This window comes from Astatotilapia calliptera, chromosome 15, assembly GCF_964374335.1.
Source record: "Astatotilapia calliptera chromosome 15, fAstCal68.1, whole genome shotgun sequence".
NCBI classification, from domain to species: domain Eukaryota; kingdom Metazoa; phylum Chordata; class Actinopteri; order Cichliformes; family Cichlidae; genus Astatotilapia; species Astatotilapia calliptera.
This window is the reverse complement of record NC_137436.1, coordinates 31,441,777-31,468,048: the sequence shown is the minus strand read 5'-3', so window position 1 is coordinate 31,468,048 and position 26,272 is coordinate 31,441,777. Positions and strand designations below refer to the sequence as shown.

At 40.4% G+C, this 26,272-nt stretch overlaps 2 protein-coding genes and 1 long non-coding RNA gene across 3 annotated transcripts in view; 1 reads left to right on the top strand and 2 right to left on the bottom strand.

Moving 5' to 3' along the window:
* The window catches only part of nt5dc1 (5'-nucleotidase domain containing 1), a 75,943-nt gene extending 55,709 nt beyond the window's left edge, over positions 1–20,234 (bottom strand). Inside the window, exons 1-6 of the mRNA XM_026193948.2 lie at positions 19,860–20,234; positions 18,588–18,679; positions 15,390–15,461; positions 15,191–15,300; positions 14,717–14,796; positions 14,536–14,617 (exon numbers count right to left, since the gene is read on the bottom strand). Coding sequence (XP_026049733.1) covers positions 14,536–14,617; positions 14,717–14,796; positions 15,191–15,300; positions 15,390–15,461; positions 18,588–18,679; positions 19,860–19,952 — 529 coding nt within the window. The 5' untranslated portion in view covers positions 19,953–20,234. The remainder of the gene's footprint in view (positions 1–14,535; positions 14,618–14,716; positions 14,797–15,190; positions 15,301–15,389; positions 15,462–18,587; positions 18,680–19,859) is intronic.
* LOC145420611 (uncharacterized) overlaps positions 1–26,272 on the bottom strand; it is a 250,083-nt gene that overhangs the window by 178,220 nt on the left and 45,591 nt on the right. The gene's annotated exons all lie outside the window — the stretch shown is intronic.
* Positions 8,089–14,458, top strand: col10a1b (collagen, type X, alpha 1b). Its single transcript, XM_026193946.2, has 3 exons — positions 8,089–8,226; positions 8,546–8,678; positions 12,023–14,458. Exons 2-3 carry the CDS (start codon positions 8,561–8,563, stop codon positions 13,873–13,875), a joined length of 1,971 nt encoding a protein of 656 aa, XP_026049731.1. The 5' UTR covers positions 8,089–8,226; positions 8,546–8,560; the 3' UTR covers positions 13,876–14,458.

Genomic DNA, 26,272 nt, shown 5'->3' with positions numbered 1-26,272 from the left:
TGTACTTTCACCCTGGCTGTACACATTAAAGCTACTTTTGGCTGCTACTTTGCCAAAACGAGTCACCACAGCGGGAAGCTCCTCGTGTTTGATCTCATATATTATTCTTTCACCTCCAAACTGAGCAATGACAATGAGCTTTATGATTTAGATGATTTAGTTTGGTCCTGTTACACAGGGTGTCACAGCCTGCAAAATACAATACACAGTTCAAAGATGGGTGTGGTCTGATCCACGCCAGTGTGTATATGTGAATATGGGTTTCACTAGGTTTACATTCATAGTTTAGTTTATTCATAAAATTCATGTAATCACATTCAGTACACAGGATTTTTTTGGGGGGGTGAACTACTGCTTTTGTTGATTTTAGTTTCCAACCTACACAAGACAAAACATGATATAATGTATCAAAGACCAAGACGTGCGCGTGAGTAAAGTATTAAGGTTCTTCTTCAGTCGCAGGGATAGGCAGATTGCAACAGCAGCATGAAAACCTGCTTATTATGAGCTGGAGTTAGAGGTAAGGCTTTGGTACAAATAAAAAGGGCTGGTCATTAAAGCACTCACTCAGCCTTGATTAAGATAATTAGATTTAAAGTAACCCATTACCTGCTCCTGAAATAAATCCTAAAATGAGAGCAAAATCTGATTTGGTAACCATGGACTTCTGTGTTTCTGACTTTAATTTTTCTTTCTCATGAGACCAACCTCTCCATAATTTCATAATGACTCGGGCAAGATTTTGTCAGGATGAAAAAAAAAGGCAAAGAAAATCCAGAAGGATGCAGTGAGGGCTTTAGTTGCTATTCTGAATTACAGTTAGCCTCAGGTTGGTCAAGCCTGCAACCATGATTTTTGTCTTTGGATCCCTGTAATTGCAGCCAAGACTCAGCCAGGAGGTCCAGCTTTAGTCTTTCCAATCATAAAGCTCTAAGTGCCTCTTAGTGGCCTATTTGGTTTATTAAAACGTTAAATCTTAGCCACCGTCACTTCCCATCTCAAACACTCTATCTTTAGCTCTTGCTTTCCACTCTTCCTTGTTTCCTTAGGCACATCAACCTGCAATTATTTTCCTCTTTCTGTCAGGCTGCAGGGCTCAGGACAATATGGAGACAAAAAAAAACCCCAAAAACAAAACCAAACAAACAATGTGTAAAGGAAAAGATAGGAAGATGAGAAAATCTGCATTATATATCACAAATGACAAGAGAATGACTTGGGTCTTAGATGAGGAGGCTACTAAAACGCTGATATAAATATCAGTGACATTTCTTTTTAGATGTTCTCATGTGGCTGGGGTGCACCTAGTCGGTAGCTGTGTATTATTTTGTGGTATTTGCTGAGAGTGGTCTGAAAGGGAATAAATTAGGAAGAGACTGCTGGGGTGAGTCTAATTTTAAAATGATCTAAAGATAACTTCTTGACACCAGAGGACACTTTCAGAGGTCTTACAGAGTCCATGCCTCTGTGAGTATTTGGCTACAAATGGAGCCCAAACATTGGTTTGGGGTCAACAGATTAACAAAGAGCTAGCCTGACTAACTTACTAACATCACATGGGTGTGGATGGCAGCTAAGAAAAAAGTCCACTGCATAAATTTAATTAATTTAAAAAATTTATTTAATTTGGGGTCATCTCTAAAAATCCCTGCGTATGTGCACACAGGATCAGGGAGTTTTCTGGATCCTGGTTGTAGTCCTCTTGCAGTCTGAGTTTTACTAAGAGCAAAAGATTAAAGACATTTGCAATCGAATGCAATCTTGAAACTGTCATTTCATATGATTTAAGTGATGGTTTTTGATGGTCTTTTCATTTCATTCATAAAGTTTTCTGGCACAGAAAATCTTCAGAATCATATTACTTTAATAATCCCTAAGGAAATTATGTAAGTCTTGTAGGTCTTGTCTTGTTGCCCCCAGAAGACGGATGAAATGCTTGTAGGAAGCTCTGGAAAAACCTCAGTAACGCTTTGTTTTCTTTTTTGACTTCTTCTGACTGCAGCAGGTCAAGGCTGGCTGTGTGATGATGTCACAGTTTGCATGCACCAATAACAACAGCATCCAGTCAGCAGGTGATAGGTTCCCAGATTGGAACACATTATCACACAGAGGTTGATAGTGCCTCATGTTTAATTTCTAGGTAATCAAACATAACTAAGGGCAACCAGATTTTTCCCAAACACAAAGAGGTTGCAACCCTACTTTCACTCTAGTGCAGCGGTCCCCAACCCCCGGGCCTCGGACCGGTACTGGTCCGTGAGTCGTTTGGTACTGGGCCGCGAGAGTTGAGGCTCAGGTATGAAATGTATGGTTTTCAGAGTTTTTATCGGTTTTCAGCGTTATTTTGTTATCGTTTTTATCGTTAACTCGGTTTTCCTGGGTCTTTTCACGTGTATTATGAATAAATCTTCTTTTTTTTGGTACTGGTACTAGTTTTATTTTGTTGTATTTATCCGCGACACCTTAAAGGCCGGTCCGTGAAAATATTGTTGGGCATAAACTGGTCCGTGGCGCAAAAAAGGTTGGGGACCGTGTGACTGAGCCATTATGGCATTATGGGTATTTTAAATTACCTGGACGCAGTTACTAAAAAATTCAAATATTTTTACCCCTGCCTATTGGCCAGAGACAATGACACTGAGCTATCAGATTTTGTTGGCACCAAAATTCATACATTTTGGTTGTTTTTGTTCTTAACGTTGTATCCCATGTACATTTACTTGTTTTGTGTAGTTTTGCCGAGTGCATTTATGTGTGCGTTACTAGTTTATGCAAATACCACTGACTGTCCTTTTTTTTTTTTTTTTTTTTTTTTTACATCCAACAGTTACAGACACACCGAGACACACCACACTGGACTTTCTGTCCGAAGATACAAATTACAATTCAGTAGTCATTTAACAACACATCCAATTTTTGAATTGGATTTGGATTTTAATTTGCCGGTTTGATACTGTCCAATATACTGTTTATTCCTGGGCTAAATCTGGGGGAAAATGCATTCAACTATAGAAAAACACACAATGGGATTTTAAAAAAGACAACACAAACTGGAAAAAGGACAACAAAAGGTGTGAGCGTTCCTCTGCCAGCTGAGGTGCAGAGTACATTTTTTCAGAATCACAGAAAACACAAATGTGACTTAATCATAAACATGTTTCAAGTTAATGTGGAAAACAGAGGCTGAGTATAGTGGGGGGACAAACTCTGTTAGAGTTAATTAAAGCCATTGAAGAAGAATTAAGTCATGTCTGGAATGAAGCGGCAGTGTGTTAATGTTTGGAGGGGCAAAACAACGTTTACAGCAGACCCTTCCCACAAGTGCAACCCAGCCTGCCATCACAAGGTGTCTGAAAACACTGAAGACTAATTCTTATCGAGCTCATCTCCCCTCCTAATTACATGTTTTTGCTTTATGACTGCTTTTTGCCATACACAGCACAAACTCGCCCAAATACAGGCTGTGAATCTAAGTAGCCGTTTACAATAAACCTCACAGCGGCCAGATTTAGATAGGGAGGCATTAATTCTGACACACCAAAATGGAAAAAAGTAATCCAATTGAAATAAAAAAGGAGCCATGCCTCACTGCGGTCACTGCCACTTTCATGGTGAGATGCAATGGCGTATCTGCAGCTTAGAAACTTGTTAAATGTCGACTCCACCTCCCACGCTACTCTGTCATTTCATTCGAAGAGTTTACCGAAGATGCCCATGGCTCACTGAATGCTCATCTGTGGCTGGCAGGGTAAATGATACGGTGAAAGCGGAGGAAAGGCTTTTCTAAAACCACAGATATATTACACAGTCCCAGGCCAGTCACGATTCTTATGTACAGCAGATGTAAGCTGATGAAGATCAGGAAGTTAACACAGTTTAAGCTGCAGAAAGCATTACTTGGATAAGTCATGAGTCAGAGTTGTACTGGTTGTCAACCTCAACCATGTCAGGCTATCATCAGGATTACTTCACAACCACTTTTAGATACAATTCATGATGTTTATTGATAATACAATTATTTATTCTTATTTCATTAATTTGATTTTGTTAATTTCATTGATTTCTTTTTTTTTTTTTGCTTACTGAATTTTGCATTTATTCTACTTGACATGTGTAAAAAAATGTCATGTGAGGCAGAAAGAGAAACAGAAAAACCAATTTAAAAAAAAACTACTCACTGAATGTATAAATATCACATGGGCTGCGAGTGGAGCCTAATGAGACTCAATCTTACCAGGAAGGGTGGAGCCAGAGTTAACCATGGCCACGGTCTTGACCTTTGGTTAAGCTACAAAACCAGTGGTGACACCCATTAGAGCATCTCCCACAGTTAAAGATGGAATTAGTCCGAATAGTTCTCTGTGAACATCAAATAGTATTTTTGCTTTAAATGCCCATCCCCAATCTCAGTATGGCAACTCCTAGATAAATTACAACTGCTTGCTTGGCTTCAAGCTATTAACTTGTAGCCAAACCAAAGCTTGTTCTAGCCAACTGATGTCATATGAGAACCTACTGGCCACAGCTACAAGTGTGATAAAAGATAGATGGTCCACTCAGTCATCTAAATGGTAAATGGACTGATTCTTATATAGCGCTTTTCTACTCTCCCAGAGTACTCAAAGAGCTCTATACAACACGCCACATTCACCCAGTCACACCCATTCTCACAAGCACTACCTCTATACTGAGTACTTTCTAACTACACTCACACACATTCATACTCCGATGGATGCATCGGAGAGCAACTTGGGGTTAGTATCTTGCCCAAGGATACTTGGCATGCAGACTGGAGGAGCTTGGGATTGAACCTCCAACCTTCCGATCAGTAGGTGACCTGCTCTACCTCCTGAGCTACAGCCACCCATCTAACAAGTATTGTTTGAAAGTTCTGTACTTTTTCAAACAAATTCCAGGAGCACAGTCGCAGATGATTCTTCACATTTAAGTAACAAAAGAGCATGAAACAGAGGGATAAATGTGACTGAAAGTAAATGATCTGCATGTCAGTGAGGATCATAGGACAATTACAAAAAACAAGCAGTCCACATGCATGGGTCACGAATGGAAACGCCTGTAACACTGTAACATTAAAGTATTACAGTGATGGCCTTTAGTACATTTAATGGGACAGGAGTCAGAAAATGATAACTCCTTCCACCTGGGAAGTTCGTCCACTGGCTGCAGCATCAATTCCGTCTGGTTGGACTTTTTGTAAAGAATGTTAAACCTTCCTCCTTCCTTAAGAATTTAATACCAAATGCTCCATTTCACTACACCTTTACTTGCCTGGTCACACCAAAGTACAGATGAGAGAAAAAAAGAAGTTAGTCAGAAAAAAAAACAGTGTTTGCTAAGCTCTTGGTCATCTTTTAGTTAAATTGCCATTCTACAACAACCATGTTACTGGAGCAGGAATTTTTGAGTTTCTTGACCCAATCATTGGCAATTTAACAGACAGCGGACTGACTCTGACTTCTGGCCATTTTATCACCATTTAGATGCACGAAACTTGCTGACTTGATGACTGCAAGTGAACACCAATCTGGTCCCCATTGTTGAAGGAACCAAAAGCATTGAAATCACAAGTTCACTGCACATGGTTGCAATAATTTTGTTTGCACCACAACCTCTGGTCACTGTTTTGCCTTACTATGACTTTAGCATAAGCATTGTGGAAGTGAAGAGTCCAATTGCTACAACTGCTACAGTCTTGAATGGCACATGTTTTCTTATTCAAGCTTCCATTTCATAACACTTTCAGAGGGTAGCAGGTCTAGACTGCTGGCAGGGGAGTTTGGCATTGTCCTGCTATTTTAACTTGGTGCTGATAATAAGCGGGTTTGATTATTAGCACACACCACTTCTTGTCAATCCATCTTAAATAAACTTGGCTCTAATTCATTGTTCAGTGGTTTCTGGAGTGGTCCTGTGCCCGTGTTGTGATTTCCAGAATGATGTAGTGCTGTCTAAAGACCCAAAGATCACAACTCCCTACAACCTACTCTAACCCTGAAGCAATGTATAAACATCCCCCACTTTAAAAAGCACAAAAAATATGTTTTTTCAAGGTACAGTACAGGAAGGAAAAAGGGCCTTGACCACGTTTTCTTCAAACATGTTGACAATAAAGACTTATATAATCATCACCATCATGCAGTATTGGTTTTCAGCCCTATCTGTTGCATAAAGGGATTGTTTTCTATTATGTATTGTAAATGCTAAAATCCCAGAATTCTCTTAAAATCTACTACTCTATGAAACTATTTGCCCAAAAAGTGTTTCATTCTCATCTTTACTTCTGAGGGATTCAGTTTCTCTGGGATGCTCTTTTTTTTTCTCCTAATTACTGTTTATTTTTTTGCTTGATATTAGATAACTGTCCTAGTCTATTATTGTGTGGTTTCTTCCCATATTACTAACATGCCAATTTGTTTTTTGTGATTTATTATCAGCCAGACTCATATTTGCTTTAAATGACAAATTTATTTAAGACGGAGTGATTTATCTAAGTCTGGGATGGTACGTGTTAACGGCCGCTCATAGATCCTACCTGCCGGATCTTCTTTTCATTGATATCGCTGTTATGACTGATGAAGCCGAGCTGGTGAGTTTCTGTGTTAACCAAGTAACGTGTTAAAGCTAAAAATATGACTATTACTAAACTGTACTGTCATTAATAGTGTTGCTTTGTTAATGTTGTATGGTTGTTTTATTTTGTGTCTTTCAGTTGATTACCTGGCATCTGTAAAGGCACGGTTACTGTACTGGTGTTAGTTTATGGTTGTGGAATAAACTTATAAAAGGCAGCAATCAGATGTCTGAGCCTGAGTACGACACAGTTTCATCAGTTAAAACACACCCTTACGGTGGGAGTTTGCTAAATTAAAGGTAGTTAACTTAGTAAAAACCGTACAATTATTGCTGCCTCTTTCACAACTTTTTAAAAATGTGTTGCAGACAGCAAAGTGATCATTTATTTTGAAAGAAGGTTTTAATATGTTTTTATTATTTTTGTCTAAACATTGATCTTAAATGACTGTTGTTAAACATTAAAACTAAAGCAGAATGCCTTTTTCAGATATGTAGCTTTAGATCATTGTCCAATTACACAATTTAGGTTTTTTTTCTCTGTAACACAGACTGCCATTAAAAAAAAAACAAAAACAAAAAATCCCACACTAACAATAACTTCACTCCAGCTATCCTCCAGCTGCACTGGTAGAGCAGCACCCAGCTCCCTGAGCCTGAAGCGCAAACAGGAGGCTTCTCACAGGACGAAGCAGGTGAGCGTCTTAGAAAAAAACCTCACTTCTGCCTCCTGGTGTTTCAAAGCTGCACTGTGGATCTCAGCCTCAAAAACCACAGACTGGTTTGCAAAAATTACACAGACAATATACAGACATAAACATGCCAGCATCATGACATGTTTTTACTCTGAGAAATATAAACCTGAACACAAATGAAAGGTCAGACTGCTGAGTTTGGAAATGCGTTTAGAAGAATACACAGTCTGCTGAAAATTACACATGAGAAAGGGAAAGTTTCCAGCACCCATTAAAAGATGGGTGCAAATTCACATTTAACCCAATGTGACTGAAAATAGCTGTCTGCTCCGTATAGCACACCACAGCCTGACCAGTACAGAGCCTTCCGACTGGAGGAAAATATTGTCAGACTTGCAGTCTTTACTTTTCCAGAAAAAACATCCCGTCACAACCCACTTAGTCAATAACTTGATGTTTTTAGACTTTAAGAAAACACCTATGTTTGTGCAATTAAAAATGCTAAACAGGGACACTAACGCAGACATCTGTCACAAGAGTGCCAGTCAAAAGAGCTGTTAAAGGTGTTATGTTCACAGATCACCCTCACTGGGACATGTCACCCATAGAAAGTCTGCTAGGAATCCCCTGACTGCTGCTGCTCCGCACAGACAGAGAGAACCAGAAGGAGTGAGGAGAGAGAGAGAGAGAAAATCACCCTAGAGTGACAAGTGACATGGCACCATCATTAAAGATGACATCAGAATAAGGGAGGAACTTCCAGCAGGCAGATCCTCCACGCTGCTAAAGACCAGTATAAATACCTTGAGCCCAGTGCCCTGGGAAGCAGCAGCAGCCGCTCAGTCAAGAGAGACTCCACAACTAAGGATATACGAGCACCACGCCGGGACAGCAGCCTCCCAAGTTCCCCACTGTTTCTCCAGAGGCCTAAACCTTCCCGGTAAGGTGGCTTTTGCCTGATTTCAGGGGAATGTATCAGGGGATTCCCAGCTGGAGCCTGGCTCTGACTGAGAGGTGGGTCAGAGTGCTGACTGTAATGAGCCATGTGCTGCAGCTGGGTTTACACCAGGAGAGAGATTGCACCTGAGAGTGCCGATCCAACAAAATATTCCTCTAGCAGTGAATCAATAGATGTATGATTTTTTTTTTTTTTTTTAAAGGACAAGCCAGTTTAATTTTTGGCCATCTCCTCCACTTGCACTGATTGTATGTGAAGATGCTTTTTCTCATAAAAGTGATTTTCTTTTTTGTCTTTGCAGGTTTAGCGTCACAAGATGGACCTGAGGGTAACAAGCCTCCTCCTCGTCCTCCTAGCATTAGCTGAGGCAACGCCTGAGAGGTATTATCATGTCCCAAAAGTGAGCAAGACTCCCTACCCTGTCAAGAGTCATGGTGAGTTTTATTGTGTGTGTTTTATTTTCATAAAAATCCCAATAACAAATCGAGGAGGAGCCAGAATAGAAAACATGCCTTAAAAAAACATGCAAAAAGTGCATCTATTTCTTTTAGTATGTTAACTCCAGACAAGCCCAGTGTTCAAATGACTGCAGGCTGGAACGCACACCTCTTTTAGACTCCATCAGTTTCATAATCCATCACATTTTTGTTGAGCAGTTAAAACCAAATGAAAGTGCTAAAAAGGAATAGATGACACTTGTCATATTTTGTAACCTGCTCTATTGCTGGAAAAATGAGGGAAACAGTACAAATGATGAATAAGATGAATTAAGCCATATCATTCCAATACTACCATCTTTAATGCCCACCAGGTTACTGAAGACCAGGGTCATGGTCATGGTCGGGTTTCATTTTAGCCACATACTGTCAGAAACTACAAGATCCTGCATTGGGCATACATTTATTTTAAGCGTACAGTTCACCAAACTCTACAAAGGTCAGCACTGACCTGGTGGACATTAAGTTACAAAAGGTATAAAGGTTTAAAAACTTGACCAAAATAAAATAGTAGTAATTTTTAATAAAACTTATAATATTCACTGGGTTGCTTGCAAACCATGTAGGGTTCTAGCCACATACTAAATAAGCATAGCTTTAAAAACTTGAAGATTTTGCCTTTTACAGACATTTTTGCCTCATACTGTTACAAGATTCCAGTTTGGGTATGCTAGCCTGAATATTCCATATAAAGGGAGGAGATGTGAACCTAAGCCTAACTCCGTCCCTTACGATAAACTGGTTGCCAGCAACCTGGTGGACATTAAGAGGTTTAAAAAGGAAACTCAAAGCAAGGTTTTCAAGTCACCACCTCACGACAAAAATTGCCGTTTGAGCTGTCACCGCTGATCTGATAACCTGCATGAACCCTGCAAACACAGCAGCCTTTTACATAGATTGAAGACAATCTTTCAACAAGCTACACGTCATTATCCTCATCATAATTATCATCGCTACGAATGTCACATATCCTGGCAAACTCCTGACTCATATACATATGGAAAGTGCCACCCTCCTTAATTAAGTGCTATCAAGCAGGCCAAGTAAACTGCTGTGTACCGCTGTATATAACTGAAAGGTGGGGTAGGGCTGTAAGCAAGCACTTGTGCTCTGGATAAATTAAGTTTAAAGAGGAAAGCTGTGTATACTGCATGTGTCATAAAAAACAAAGCAGTAGTTATGACACAGCAACCAAGATGATGCCTAAAACTAAATTTTATACCCCAACAAAACAAAGAGTCAAACTTTCAGAAGGACTTATTTCTGCTGCTTTGCTCTGATGTGGTTTGACTTGTGTGCCTTTACGTAAATCTAGATTTCAAAGTCAACAATGCAAGCTCAAATTTGACAAATCTCCAAAACAGATGCTGCGACCACGTTGCAGGCACGCCCTCGCAAAGTGCCTTGTGGTATTAAAATCACACCATACAATTACAAGGGGAAAAAAACCTATACAGGCTGCGGAGAAATGCTCTCATAAGTTCAAACAGTAAATCTCCCAAACAAACCACAGCAAATTTAATGGACCTTCACTCAGCTGAAAGAATGGAAACAGTCTTTCTAATATAAAAGACAGAATCAAGAGTCAGACTGAGGGGGTATTTACTGAAGCAGCCAAACTGAGCGTGGATAATGACACTACATGGAATGTGAGCCTAACCATGCACAGTGTTTACAGGCAACACGCAGTTCAGATCAGGGGTTAGCTACCGAGGCCAGTATCATCACCTTCATTTTGTGGTTTTCTTGGCTGCCAAAAATTCCCACTTCTGGACAAACATCTCCTGTGAGGTTTCAAGCACAGCCTTTATGTGACAGGAAAATGATAGCCCTCTCAGAGAACTTTTTTTTCTCAAAACACCATCTCAAAAGAGAGGCCAGCACCATTTGATTTGTTTCTCTGACAGGGCTTCATTTGACAAGGATGCATCCAGAGTTATGATGAAAAGCTACAGCATTTATATAAATGATTTGTCTTGTTAATATTAAAGCTCAGAGTGCTCAGGTTTTCATTTTTACAGTAGAAATGAAAATGATAATTATATTATTTATAAAGATACTTAAAGGTAGACAGCTCTGGAAACTGTGTCCTTTACTTTACTTTCACTAAAAGTATTAAATTAACTTTAAGATAGTACCAAACTGAAAAATAATACATGTAAGTTTAAGTCATCAGTAAAAATTCCAATGCATGAACAACAAATGTAATCTCTTAATCTCAGCCATGTCATCTGCAAAAGACTTGAGGTTAGGGTTGATTTTCACCAAACGGGCATATTTTCAGAAACTAAAAAATGTTGCCTTTCAAATCAAATCTCTTACATGCATTTTGATCCTGCAGTTAACCCCCCATTTTTTAACGATTTCTATTTGCATATTTCAAAAAAGACAAAAACTCCTGATACATGGTATATGTGAACCTAATCCTAATCCAAACCAGTCTGCTAGCAACCTGTTTGATGTTAAGAGGTCAAGAGACAACACAACTAGACTGTCTGGAAGTTATGTGTGTTACCTTAGGTTTGAAGAACAAACTGCCAACTTTGTCCATGATGCTCCCTATCTACTGTTAAATTGGAGTAAAGCTATAAATAGTTTGTATTGTTGGAGAAAAGGAACTATGCTTAACTACACCTATATTATAGCTGTAAATTTAGTGAACACTAACTTCCACTACAAACTGGCATTATACACCAGTTTAGCACACATATTCATCCCACTTTAGCCATTACTTGTACTTGTATTGTACTTTATATGGCACGAAATGCATTAAGATGATGTTGATTTGATGCCACCAACTACACATTTACTAGCATGGGCAGTACAGGAAAAGGATGGGTGCAGTATTGGGTGGACATATACAGCTGCTGTTCATAGGAGAGGGTACAACTGGGTCTTATACCAGCAAGCATAAACTGTGTGGGAGCAACACCACAGATTACTGTGCTGTGAAGATCATGCTGTGAAAAGCCCACTCCACAATTTACAGGGATCAGTGTTTCAAGTCAGATTGTGATCTTATGGAGAAGATATCAGATGTCAGGGTTATTCAAGGGTCATAAAAGGCTGTACAATAAATGGACACAAGATGCTCTATTATGAAGCCACTATCTCAACATATAAATTCAATTTCAGTTCATCAATACATTTACTAAATTCAAAGATAAAGATAGAGCTGACCAAAAGCTAAAACCAGAAAAAACGGAGGCATAATAACATTTTGACATATACATTCTATCAACTGATTAATTACTTTTTTTGTGGGTTTTTGTAATCCCTAGCTGTTGAAGGCCAGCCAGGCCCTCAAGGTCCTCCAGGTGAGCCAGGACCAATGGGACCTCCTGGACCTCCTGGAAAGAGTGGTGTGGGACACACTGGACCACAAGGCCCACCTGGACCACCCGGACCACCTGGTTTCACTCAAGCAGGTAAACCTGGTGTCTCAGGTAGCCCTGGAAAACCAGGCGCCCCTGGAAAGCCTGGAGAAAGAGGTCAGCCTGGCGCAACTGGACCAATGGGTCACAGAGGTGCACCTGGTACCCCTGGATCTCCTGGACCTGCTGGACTTTCTTCTGTTGGAAAACCTGGACCAGCTGGGATCTCTGGAGCAATGGGTCCAAGAGGAGAGCCTGGTTTAAAGGGACATCCTGGAATTCCTGGTCTTCATGGACCCAAAGGAGAGAGAGGCATTGGAGTTCCTGGCGTTCAAGGACCAGCAGGGCCTGTTGGGCCAATGGGCCCATCTGGAATGCCTGGAAAACCTGGAATTGGTAAACCTGGTGCCACCGGTTATCCTGGAGAACCTGGCAAGCCTGGTGAGCCTGGAAGAGATGGTTCACCTGGACCAATGGGTGTGCAAGGGCCAAAGGGTCATACTGGGCAACCAGGCACAGGAGCACCAGGAAAACCCGGTCAGAATGGCACCCCAGGTATGCCTGGACCAATGGGAGTAAAAGGTCCACAGGGTCCTGCTGGTCAACCAGGCTCACCTGGCATGCCAGGTGTTGGCAAAACAGGTGAACCTGGAATTCCAGGTAGCAGAGGAGCCCCCGGTAGTCCAGGAACTACTGGTCAAAAAGGAGAGCCAGGCCCAACTGGATTTACCGGTCAGCCAGGTGCTACTGGTCCCATGGGTCCAGCTGGCCCACAGGGTGCAAGAGGATTTCAGGGTGAGACAGGCCCAGTTGGGCCCAAAGGTGACATTGGCATGGTAGGTGCACCGGGCCCAAGAGGAACCAAAGGAGAACAGGGAGCTCCAGGTTTCACTGGAAAACCAGGTACCCCTGGAGCAGTAGGTCCATCGGGAATCCCAGGTCATAATGGTGCTCAAGGTCCAAAGGGTTCACAAGGCCATCAAGGTGCCCCAGGACTCCCAGGTATTAATGGTGCCCAAGGGCCAAAGGGACACACTGGCGCCCCAGGAGCACCAGGTAAAAGCGGTGAGTCTGGACTGCCTGGACCAATGGGACCCGTTGGACCTCCTGGTCCTTCAGGTCCCACTGGATTCAAGGGTCATCCAGGTCTTCCAGGTCCACCTGGCCCAGCTGGCTTGACAGCTAAGGGAATTCCTGGTCCCCATGGTCCTCCTGGAATTCCTGGTTCCAGAGGTCATGATGGTCTCCCAGGTCCTGCTGGTCCTCCTGGACCACCTGGTCCACCAGGAGAAATGGTCTACCACCATGAGAAGAGCATGCCAATCAAATCTCATGAGGTTGTGATGCCTCAGATGATTAAGGCTCCTATGTCCGCTTTTAGTGCCGTGCTAACCACGGCCTACCCCCCAGCGGTAACCCCTATTCAGTTTAACCAGATTCTGTACAATGGCGAGAACCATTATGACCCTCACAGTGGCGTGTTCACCTGCCAGGTCCCAGGCCTCTACTATTTCAGCTATCACTTTCATGTCAATGGTGCCAATGCTTTGGTGGCCCTCTACAGAAATGAGGAGCCAGTTCTTTTCACCTATGATGAGTACAACAAGGGCTTCCTGGATGAGATGGCAGGCAGTGCTGTTCTCCAGCTGTATACAGGTGACAGAGTCTATATTCAGGTCCCTGATGAGGAGAGTAATGGCATATTTGCTGCCGATAATGTTCACTGCGGTTTCTCTGGGTTCTTGATTGCCTCAACGTGATTTCACAAATCCAAATAAACCTCAAAACCTTATAAAACATTTAAATACTCAGAGAAAAATATCACTTTACAAAGTTCAGAATTTGGATTGCAGATTAAAGAAAAATGTGGTTACAAGTTTTAAAGGTTTAACCGCCTCATTAAATGTCTTCAATTTGCTAAGAAGTTGTTCAGAAATTTATTGCAGATTAAAAATGATCACTTTCCCCAGTTTACTTTGTGTGTGCCTTTGGAATTTTAAAATCCATGAAACATAACAACATAAGATACATGATACTTTAAGTGGTGCTCTACAACTGCCTGTAACATTTACAGCATGTCTTTTACTTGTGTTTGTTTTATTAATGTCTGTTGTTTAAGAATTTTCCTGTAATATACATATAAAAAGACATACAAGAAGGCAAACGTGTACTATATGTCATTAGAGATCAGCACATTCTCACAAGCACTGTGATCAGGAAAGGAACGTAAGATAAAAAAAATTCAAACCATTTTTTCTAAACAACTATGTCTCCTTGGATGTGTTAAGTTATGTACCACTCACTGACCAAACATGGAATAAAAGTTCTTATTTGAAAACGAAAGATTACCTATGTGTGTTAATTTGTGTTCTTCTCATAAGAAATCTAAAATGTATGCAGGTTTGTAATAAAATTCTTACCTCTGAACGCAGATGTGTTGTAATTGTGGTCAATGGCAGCCACCATGTCTTTCCAAAAGTCAGAATTCACCTCATTTCCTCGCTGTTTGAGAAACAAACATAAATTAAGTTTCAGTATGTGTTCTCTTCATGAAAATGCCAACCAATATTACAAATCTCACAGTAAAAAAACAAAAATGACCTTGTGCAACATGTCAACGACTCGTCCACAGAGAAGGGCACCAGGCAGATCAAAGTAGTTATCATAGAAGTAGTATTTTGCTGCAAAGACCAAAAGAAAATATTAGCAAATGAATGAAATGTAAAAAAAAAACTGTGAAAAAATATAAAGAAAATATACATTAGCTTCTCAACTGCTTAAGCTCCAACAAGTCACTGACAAACCATTTAGCCACAAATTAAAAAAGCACAGTTTCAAAAACATTACAGTGAAAGATATTACCTTTCAAATCAAGTTTTTCACATGCAATCTGCTGTAAGCTTATTATTCAGTTTAAGATTATTATTCAGTAAGGTATCCCAAATAGGTGAAATTTCCATATAAAGGAGAAGACATCACCAACCCACAGGTCTCTAGTGATATGGGAGATATTAAGAGGTCAGGAGCTAACAGCTTACAGTTACTGATTGATACAGATGGATGTAAACATCATACAAGATCTCGTGAAGGAGGTACTGAGGCTATTAAAGTGATTCCACTCTCTTTTGGGGCCATAATGTTTGATGATTTCTTCTGTGCTGAGATCACTGGTTCCATGTGTCGCTCTATTCAAACAGAAGAAAAACCGTGATAAAGTTATCATCTCACTTTGAAGTTCTGTGAACACTGAAACTGTCATGATGCAGACTCATACCTTAAGACAGTTCCATCTTCCGCTAGCTTTACAAGGTTTCCATCCTCCAGATCCACCACTAGCCCTTTAAAACTGAACACAAAAGTCTCTGTTAGAAAAACTATCTGCAGTTACTTGATTTACAAGTACAAAATCAGTGGTCAAGCAATTGTTTGCCATCTGTTGAGCCTACCAATTGTTGGTTTCACCGTGTGTTCAGTGGAAAATGCTTATACGCCACAGCCAGATGGATAAAGAATGTGTATGCACAAAAACTTGCATAAATGGGAAATGTGCTGTAGAACTATAGCAACACCAGGCGTACGTTTGACCATACCTACAACTCTTTTTTTTAAGCAAGGCAAGACCTTTGGACTTGAGCAAAATAATAAGGTGAAGCCATATTTAACATTTAACAGCAACATTTTCACATTTCAAATTGTACCCTAATAAATGGGTGCTATAAATAGCTGATGTTTTCTTTCTGCGAACTGATGTACTTTTTTCCTTTTTACATCTGCCAGGTCCTTTTGTTCTAAATGTAGAGTTGATAGCCTCCATTACTCTTTCTCCTTTGAGTAGTTTTTCTTTTGCTGTCTGATATCAGATCTAAGATTGCTAAACACACATTTCTATTGTGAATTTACATCCATCCATGGCTAATAAAGGGAGAGGGAATGAGCCACAGGTGTAAAAGCACAAGACGACTAACATTTATTAAACAAGACTGTGTCCATGCACAACTTTGTAAATCTGATTAAAAAAAAATAATGTGTGGGTAAATTACAATAAAGTTTCTTGCATTTTATTGTAACTTAAAGACTGTTATCAGGGTGTAGATGCCATAAAAGTGCAAAAACAACTCCAAATTGATTCATTATTAATTATCTTTTCAACCTGAAAACACCAACATGAATTTTGTAACACTATCACTACCTTATCCAGCTAGCATTAGCCAATTAGCTGAAGAATTAGCTTGTCTTTTGTGTCCTGACATCCCTTTTGAAGAGGAAATTTTGACCCATTCAGATGTAAAACTTTTGCATACCTTTTATACAGAATATATAAGGGACATTCTTTTTCATGCTTTTGTCCTGGTGAAAGTACTCAAGATATACTTAACCCTTGTATGGTGTTCGGGTCTGTGAGACCCGTTTTCAGTTTTTTTTCAAAAGAAAAATTAAACAATTAATTATTTTTTCAACCTGAAATTCATTGGCTTTGGCTTATTTTCTGTGAAGAACATGAATCTGAACAAATTTTCAATGACCTCATACTGTACCTCCCCCCACGCATTTACATTACATACAAGGTGTTCGGGTCCACTGGACCCAGGTCTAATAAAAGTGTTGAAAGTGTTCCCACACTCTGTCTTCCTCCTTTCTGGTGCTGCTGATAGTGTTTTCTTCCCCTCCTGCTCCGCACAAAGTTGCAACATTGTTGAAAATTCAACTATCAACACTGTCTGCTCTTACATTCCCGCACATTTTACCCTCTTTCTTTAGGGATCCAAATTTTATTTTCTCATACCCTGTCCCACCTGCAAATTAGGGGCATAATACTATAAATAAGACTTTGCCAGTGTGGTTCTTTATCACAACTGATCAAGATGGCAAAAGATTATCTGCTGCGAGGGCCATCCAATTGATTTTGGAAGAGAGAGGGGCTTCTGATGATGATGTTGACAAAGAGGTTTCAGAATATTTCACATTTCTGAGTCTGACAGTGACTTTGAAGAAGAGGATGAGGTTGAGCACCATTTAGTAACAAAACGAAGACAAGTACCCCATCTGCAGCCAGCTCCAGGACCAGAACAAGCCCACCAGACAGCAAGTGAAGAAATATGGATGTCAATAACTGGTGAAATTGAATGGTCTTCTTGCCCAAGAAATGAGCCACCCTGCAGAGCTGCTACTGTGATAAGCCAGGGCCAACACGGCTGACAGGACATCAAGTCTTCATTTGAGCTTTTCATCCCAGATTCCATCCAGAAAATTATTCTGGATTGGAGTAATCTAGAAGGAAGGTGTGTTTTTGGAGAGAGGTGGAAGGAGATGGACCAAATCCATCTAAGAACCCCAAAGGCCTACTTTGGGGTTCTTATCCTTGCTGGAGTTTTCAGGTCCAAAGGGGAATCCACAGAATCCCTGTGGGATGAAGAAACCGGCAAGAACCTTTCCATGCATCAATGTTTCTGGAAAACTTCAACAAAATTTCCAGGATTATCCGTTTTGATAACCGAGACGACAGACCAGCTCGACGGCAGAGAGACAAGCTACCTGCCATCAGGACAGTGTGGGATAAGTGTGTGCACCACCTCCCCCTGTTTTACAACCCTGGGCCTAATGTCACCATTGATGAGCAGCTGATCCCATTTAGTTGTGAAACATATTGCTTCACGTGTAAATGTGTTGTGTCTTTCCACTCACTCCACTTGATTATAACAGATTTTTTTATAACATTTTATATAAAAGAAAAACGAGAAGCACATTAATTCATAAATGTGATCTAACAAAGGTAAAGGGAAAAAATTAACCATGTTTGCTGTTCATATGGCTTGTAATTGGGATGAAGTAAACATCTGTTGAGTAATTTAACATAAAATTGTTTGATAGTGTTAATTTGGAAGCCAAAACTCTAGCGGGTCCACCAGACCCATGAACACTGGCTGAGTAACAAAAATACGAACACCACACAAGGGTTAAAAGAAAACCACCAAAGTGGAGCTCCTGCAATGACTTTGATTGATTAAAAGTGATTAAAATACAACTTTCAGTATGTCCACACTTCTTTGGTTTTGTACATATGAGAGGCAGAATATTTGTGGTTTGAAACAAATTGATATGTCTGCACTATGGTTTGATGAAATGTTCAGTAAGGTTGAATGGTACTCTGCCCTTCAGGGCTTCACACAAATGAAAACTGTGAATAGGAATGCTTGCACTTCAGTGGGTGCTGATAGTGACATCTGAATGCGAATATTGATTTTACTTGGATATGGGTTAGTACTGGCCTACTAACAGTCAACACAGCAGAGGGAAAGATACATTCATCAATGATGAAGTGCAGGTTAACATTCTGTTCTTCAAAGATGTTACTTCTTTTTTAGCCATTAATATCAGATGAATGTAGTACCTGAGGGATCGTCAGATATTCATTACACGTGTTTCTGTCCCATTTTGCTTTAGGCCGACAAAACTGATGCTGCTGCTGACTCACCAGAAATCCCAGGTAGCAGGAGTTAGATTCAGCAGGTCTTTGTCATATCCTTTATGCTCCACCAGATATCTGGCAAAGCTCTCGTAGATAAGCTGTAAACACAAAGAGCACATACCATCACACACCGAAGTGTACAGAGAGTGCTACAGAATGCCAAAAATATACAGGTTTATATTCCAAATTAAGGCTATACTAAAGACTTTCCTCATTCTTCTCTGGTGAAGGTTATTAGCATTTTTTTCAACATGTTTTATACTGGGGGTTTATTTATACTGGGGGTTTATTTATTCATATCTAAAACATGCTTTTCTTTTCTTAACAAGTTAACACAGACTCATTGCCAAAAAAAGACCTATTATGACCCTGATATAATGAAGAACAACTAGTTATTGCTCATAACCGCTCAGGTTTTTTTTATTTTTTTTATTTACAGAAATACTTATTATAGAATATGACTTCCATGAGTCAGCATAAGCATAGAAACAGCTGCACAAAGTATGGGTCCACAAAGGGAACCAATGGATTATAGTGCTCACAGACTCTAAAGACCCGAAGGTAACTATAAACTGGAGAGTTCACGTACTAAGCTTGTCAGTATTTAAACCTTTCATGTTACACATATCTGTACGATGCTTTGTGAATATCAAAGGAAAAATCCACATCACGGCATTAAGTTAGTTTTCACTCACAGATAATAAACACTAGTCTATTAAAACTGGACGACATCTTTATCACTGACATATCCATTGTGTGATATGTGTAAAGAATTGAACTGTGCGTATCTGACATTGATGGAAAACAAATGAACTCCAGGCCTTGGTAAGTTGCAGGAAACAAGGATTCAGCAGTTATTTATTTGTCATACGATGTCACGGGATCCAGCAACACCCCGCGAGTCCGCAGTGTTGTTATTATTTACTCTAACGACATCAGATGAAGAAGGGTATGAAAATGTGCTGGCTATCAGCAGGCCTCTGAGGGGACTTAAACACTTAAAGACATGTATGTGTGAGCATCACCGCCGACGTTCACCCCGTGAGTCACGCAGAGTGACTGCAGCAGCGGCAGCATCACATCACATCAAACCTCCCACAGCACACACCAGCGTTTTCACCAGCGAGCCTTGATGCCAGTGAAAAATGCCACAGATGCCCGCTGAGCCCGCTGGCCAGCCACGGGTTGTTTCTATTCCAGATGTGTTGCGAGCCAGCGCCTCGCGGCCACCGTACGGTTGTGTGCGTGTGAAGCTAGCCGCGCGCGCTGCACACTCACCCTGGAGGTCTCTTTCAGATGGTAGCGGCAGAGCGTGTGGTCCAGGTCGAAGCCGATAACGTCGCAGTCCGAAAGGCTGAAGTATTCGCTCATTGTTGCTGAGGCTGGGGGACGCTCCGAAGCACCAACTTGGGCACAGCAGCACAAACACTCCGAGTGTGTCAATGTCACCGTGTGACGGCGAGGATGGCTCTGCGCTCTGCCTGCGCGAAAATAATCCCACCAGCGCGGCTTTTCCTCAACGCAAATGGCTGATCACAGAACGGTTAATGTCAATAAGTTGTCCACATGGAGGCAGAAGTTTAACTCCTGTGTGCCAGAAGAAGACAAGACAGCACGCAGTGCTTCCGGGTGTGAAACCGTAATACACAGTGTATAGGTATCGGGTAAATTAGGTAAAAGTCGTCCATCTAGGGCACGCAAAGGCTAATGCCTGCAGTAGTGATTGCAGCATCCCACCACGTACATATACCCGCACTTGTACAGATATAATTAGTCTCTCCAGTTGGAGGCTCTGGGAGATCACAACAATGCACGGTTTGTCACACAGAATAGACTAAATTAATCATGTATACACTGTACACAAACAGAAAACAGCAAATGCTTACAGACAACTGAACCTGATAGCCAGCGTTAAAGACAAATACAAAAAAAAACTGGATCAAAAAATAGACAATGTAGAAAATCAAGACATAAATACACAGAACACAAAGAAACTAAAACCGCGAATAGATGAAAAAACAAAGAATTAATAAATCTGGAAAACACAACGTAATACAAACAACATTCATAAAAACATAAAGCTGTTTTTTCTAGTTGCCAGAAAAAAAGCTTTAAAGATGATGAAGAATCTGCTGAAGAATCAGCATATATGCAAAAACATACTTCTAGTTGTGCTGCTTCAGAAATAAACACACACAAACAAAAAGAAGGACAATTCAAGTCTATGAACATGAACAAATGCAGCACAGTTGGCAGATATCTTGAATAGCCAAATCATGAATCTAAATCATGTGGTCTAAAATCATGTGTTTATCCATTTATTCTTCCTCTTTGTGAACATTTCCTTGTTTGTCATAAGAACGACCTGAAACCGGAGGGTACTTCACCTTTCACCCTGTGACAGATGGGACAGATTCTAATAGCAAAACTGAACTGAAGAAGTTAAGAAGATGGACAATGGCAATGCCAAGGAGCTGTCAGACCACACATGTTAAATAAATGTATACACAATATAGACTTTAAAAATAGTTTTAAGTTAAAAGTACATTACAAATTTAAGAGAATGTGAAAAAAAAACATACATGAGAGCAGGCTGTAGTTGACTTATTTTACTCAGTGCTGATACAACCACCGCTCCCAAACCCAACCTTAATTTTAAGGTCAATTTGTCTTACACAGCTACCACCATCCAAACATCACCTGAAGTCGCCTTTGTTGTAGTTTGCACTACTGTAGGACCACATTAGGCCATGACACATTAGGCCATGACATAACCTTACAGTAACCTGTCTCAATCTTTAGCTTTTTATTTTGTTCTCAAGAGAAATCCTTTCATTTTTCAACAGCACACTTTTATATTTTCTTCCCCATGTGTCGTGGATTTTACAGGACATATAACATGTCCAATAAGATTAATTTTAAATGTATTGGAGAAACATATTTGGTTTTGATTTATGTTTTCCTATTTTGTATATGTTTTATATTTGACCTTTTTCAAACAGAGTCCCAAAGCATTTTTATTTCAACAGCCCTTATTGCCCTTAATAACAGTTTTAACTATGTTTACCTCTTTCACCATTTCTACAGTTAAAAGAGGAAACAAAGGTCAGCAGTTAGAATCAAATTGTGGTGGCCAGTTATTTTGATATGTGTCTGAACTCCATCAGGAAGTCTGGCAGTAGCACCTCTATAGAGATGCAGTGAGTGTGGTATAGATAACAGACAGAAAGTACTACATATTATTCCCACATCATGGAGAAATGCAATAACAACATTATGGAAATAAAAATATGAAATATGCAAATTATTTAAGCATTGCAAAATTAACCAAAACTATTAATGGAATGTGAAGAAACAGCAATGACTTAATGAACAAAACATCTATGAAGTATGTTGTAGAGATCTAATCTGAAGGTGAACAGTGGCCAGGCTGGTGTAATATCAGTATGTACCCTAAGGTGGTGTGGAAAGATAATGTCCCTGCTGTCATGGGATGAAAGGCAAGGAGACAGACAAACATTCACTCTTACAACTCCAGTCTTTCCTAACATGCATCCTTTGGAATGCAGGTGGAAATCTGCACACGCAAAGGGACCAATCCAAAAGGGTAGTTTCAGAAAGAGAAAATTTTTTAATCAAAGCTTGGTTATATAATGCAAAATGAGCTCCTAAGTGAACATGATTCATAATAGTTGCTTTCTGGTAAGGAAGTCAGTGAGAAGAATGCTTGCTATGTTTGAAGCAAGGAGAACCAGTTGGTTGAGAGTGACGCATAGTAGCACTGTCCTGAAAAAGGTATCTTCCAGTCAAGTGGAGTTAGGTTTGACACATATACTGCCCATTTCAAAATATGTTCATTTGTCATCATTTAAGTGTAATTTTAAATTCTCTTTGAATGTGTTACTGCATGTCAGTGTGTTCATGTCTGGAAATAATTTTGTTCACAGAGGTTTTTATTCTTTTTGTAAACATTGCATCCTTGTCATTGTGCTAATAGTCAGTGTTAGTCATAGGTCACATTATGGTAATCTTCCAAGCTAGAATGCTTTCCTGGAAGATAAAAAAGTCATATCTAACCCGGGTTTGCTAAAAGTTGCTTTCGGATTAGATACTCATTTTCAACAGTATTAACACCAAAAGTTCCACCTTTGCCTCCTTCAGTTAAAAACTTCACACCCACTCAGCATAAAACATGGATGTAGCTTCCTGGGTTGAAAACAAAAGCCAATTTGGACATGCCTTAAACTTGCCTTCTATCTCAAGGACACCAGAAAGTGGTAATAACAGGTTGAAAAAAGTCTACAAGAATGTGGTTTTGTGCCTTGCCCTCTGTAAACACTTTCCAGATGAGTTTATGGACTCAGCCACTCACCTTTAGTCAGATAATAACTAGTCGAGTCTTTTTTGGAAGTCTTGCTCATACTATTTTTTAAAAATACTGGCAGCTGCCAGTGCCACCAGACTCCTAGTATAGACACCTATCTTATCAATCATAGTTGACATCTTTCTCGTGTTATCGTGTTGACAAGATTTTCAGAAAAAGTATCATCTGAAACCTAAGAGACCTCAAGGTGAATGAGGTCTGAAGTAAGATTTTTCAAATCAAATTCAAATTTTTCAAATCTTACTTCAACTTATTCTTGAGTTATCTTGTTCATAAAGTTGGGTGTTTGAGCCGCACACCCACTTGCCCCACAGGTAGACAATACCTCATTCAGCTGAGGGGTAAAAACAGTGCATGCTCACTGGCTAACAGCTTATTATGATTAGCTAATAAGCCTTAGAAATTGCAAGCTAACAGCACTTCAGATTACAGCCCAGATAAATGCCACACAGAGTTCCAGTAGCAGACACATCTCTACATCAACTGTTTAGAGGAGACTGCGCGAATCGGGCCTTTATTGTCAAAGAATAGGTAAAAAACACCAAGGAGAAGAGATTTGTTTGGGAAAAGAAAGACTGAATGGACATTAGATCAGTAGAAATCTGCGCTTTGGGCTGATGAGTCCAAATTTGAGATCTTTGGTTCCACCTTACAATAGGAGATAGGATAAATGGTCACTTGAAGCTGGTTATTCACTAGCCATCCTGGTCTAGGTTTGAGCATGCTCACATGAAAGGGGTGCCATTGGCAACATCTGGTCATTTACACTGATGGCTTACATTTTATGGTCAGTAAAACTGGAAAAGAGCTACTACAGTGGTGTGAGGAAGTGTTTGCCTGCCTCCTGATTTCCCATTTTTTTGTATGTTGGTCACACTTAAATGTTACAGATCAAACAAATTTAAATATAAGATAAAGATAACACAAGTAAACACAAAATACAGGTTATAAATGAAGGTGTTCATTATGGGGGGGAGGGGGGGGGGTCCAAACCTACAGGTCTGTAAAACAGGTTTGTTTTACAAACCTGATAACCTTTAGCAGCAACAATTGCAATCAAGCATATGCAATAACTGGCAATGAGTCTTTTACAGCTCTGTGGAGGAATTTTGGCCAACTCATCTTTCCAGAATTGTTGTAATTTAGCCACATTAGAGGGTTTTCAAACATGAACCACCTTTTTCAGGTCATGCCACAGCATCTCAATTGGGTTCAGGTCAGGACTTTGACTAGGCCACTTCAAAGACTTCATTTTGTTTTTCTTTTGCACTTCAGCTACAGGTCATGAACAGATGGGCAGACATTCTCCTTCAGGATGTCTTGGTAGACAGCAGAATTCAAAGTTCCATTTGCCACAGCAAGTCCTTCAGGTCATGAGGTACCAAAACAACCCCAGTAGGGGGGATTACTCCGGGCATTACTCCAGACAGGCTGATGGCCTCTGTGCACGTCTGGGTGAGCCATGCAGGAAGGTAAGGTAGGTACTATTATGAGTTTTTGGGTCTTCTGAGTTTTCGCTAGCTCGTTGTTTTATGCCTCTGTATTCTGTCTTATTATTTAGCCTATTGGTTACTGTTGCCTGCGACAGACTGGTGACCTGTCCAGGGTGTACACCGCCTCTCGCCCTATGACAGCTGGGATAGGCTCCAGTGCCCCCTGCGACCCTGAAAAGGACAAGCGGAAGCATAGTACACAGGAACATCTGTGCCCAGTATAACCTGGAAGTCCCAAGGTCAAAATGGGAGCCGCCCCCAAGGGTGGTGGAGAATGACCGAGCTAAGATCCTGTGGGACTTCCAGATACAGATGGACAAAATGGTGGTGGCTAACCAACCGGACATAGTGGTAGTAGACAAACAGAAGAAGACGGCCGTAGTGATACATGTAGCGGTTTCCAATGACAGCAACATCAGAAAGAAGGAACACGAGAAGCTCGAGAAATACCAAGGGCTCAGAGAAGAGCTTGAGAAAATGTGGAGGGTGAAGGTAACATTGGTCCCAGTGGTAATCAAAACACTAGGTGCGGTGACTCCCAAACTAGCCGTGTGGCTCCAGCAGATCCCAGGAACAACATCGGAGATTTCTGTCCAGCAGAGCGCAGTCCTAGGAACAGCTCCCAGGCCTCTGGTAGAGGACCCGAGCTTGAAGGATAAACTGCCCGCAGGGGCAAGAGGGGATTTTTTTTTTTTTGTATGTATGTTGTCTGAGTTCTCCCTTGCCCTTTTAAATGATCTGTTCCCGACCAGAACCGTGTTTTGTTTTGTAAGTGCAAAGTAATAAAGCTGCTTTTGAGTTTTTATGTCCCATCTTCTGACTCATCCTCCCGCCTGCCACACAGCATCCTTGAAAAAAATAACATCAAAAAATCAACTTGCTTTCTCAACATCTGAGAGCCTGTTTTAGTGCCAGTGTTGAGAAAGCACTGCACATCTCTCCTAGGCACAATAGACCCTAAATACTTCCTGAGAGAATCTCAGCTCATGAAGAAGCTTTGGCACCCCAGGCTGGTCCAGTTGTCTGCAGCAGGGAGAACCCGTCTACATCATCACAGAACTCATGACAAATGGTAGCCTTCTGGAATATCTTCAAAGTAAGACAGCAACACTATTTATTTTCCACATTTGACCCTGTCATAAAGCAGAAGCAGCTCAAAATCACTTGAACATTGCTGCTGCTGTTCTTTGAAAACAGTCTCACCACCTGTGACAGGCCGAGGTACAGAGACCCTCATCAAAGCAAAGAAACTCATTTAATTCTAAACATCATCTGCAACAACACATTAGTATAAATTATACTTTTATCTGGTTTCTGTTAAGAGGGTGAGTTTAAATCAGACATTTTTGACCTCTGAGATCAAATGTGGGAAGAAAAAAACTGAGGTGAAAAAGATGTAAGATTTTGTTCTGTAAGGAGTAGTTGCTTGATATGTTTTAGTCTGTTAATTTGATGACATTCTGTAGAAATCTAATGAACTTTAAAGTCAATATTTGGTATGATCCTAGAATTATTATTTTTTTTTTTTGTAATTTCTTTAATTAGTCTTCTGAAATATTTCTCCATCTAGAATAGTTATCCATCATATATACACCGTTTTATCCTGTTTTTATCCATTATATCATTGTGAAATGCACTATACACAGGTACACACACACACAGGTCTTTATCACTATAAAAAGGGAAGGAAACCATTATCAGTCCAAATCGCCATCAGCTGTTCTCACCGGCATCTCCAGCACCGCCCCGTTGAGCCCACTGCACCACTCCTCCCCTGCAGACGCGCCCTGGACCACACCTCCGCCACAATCATA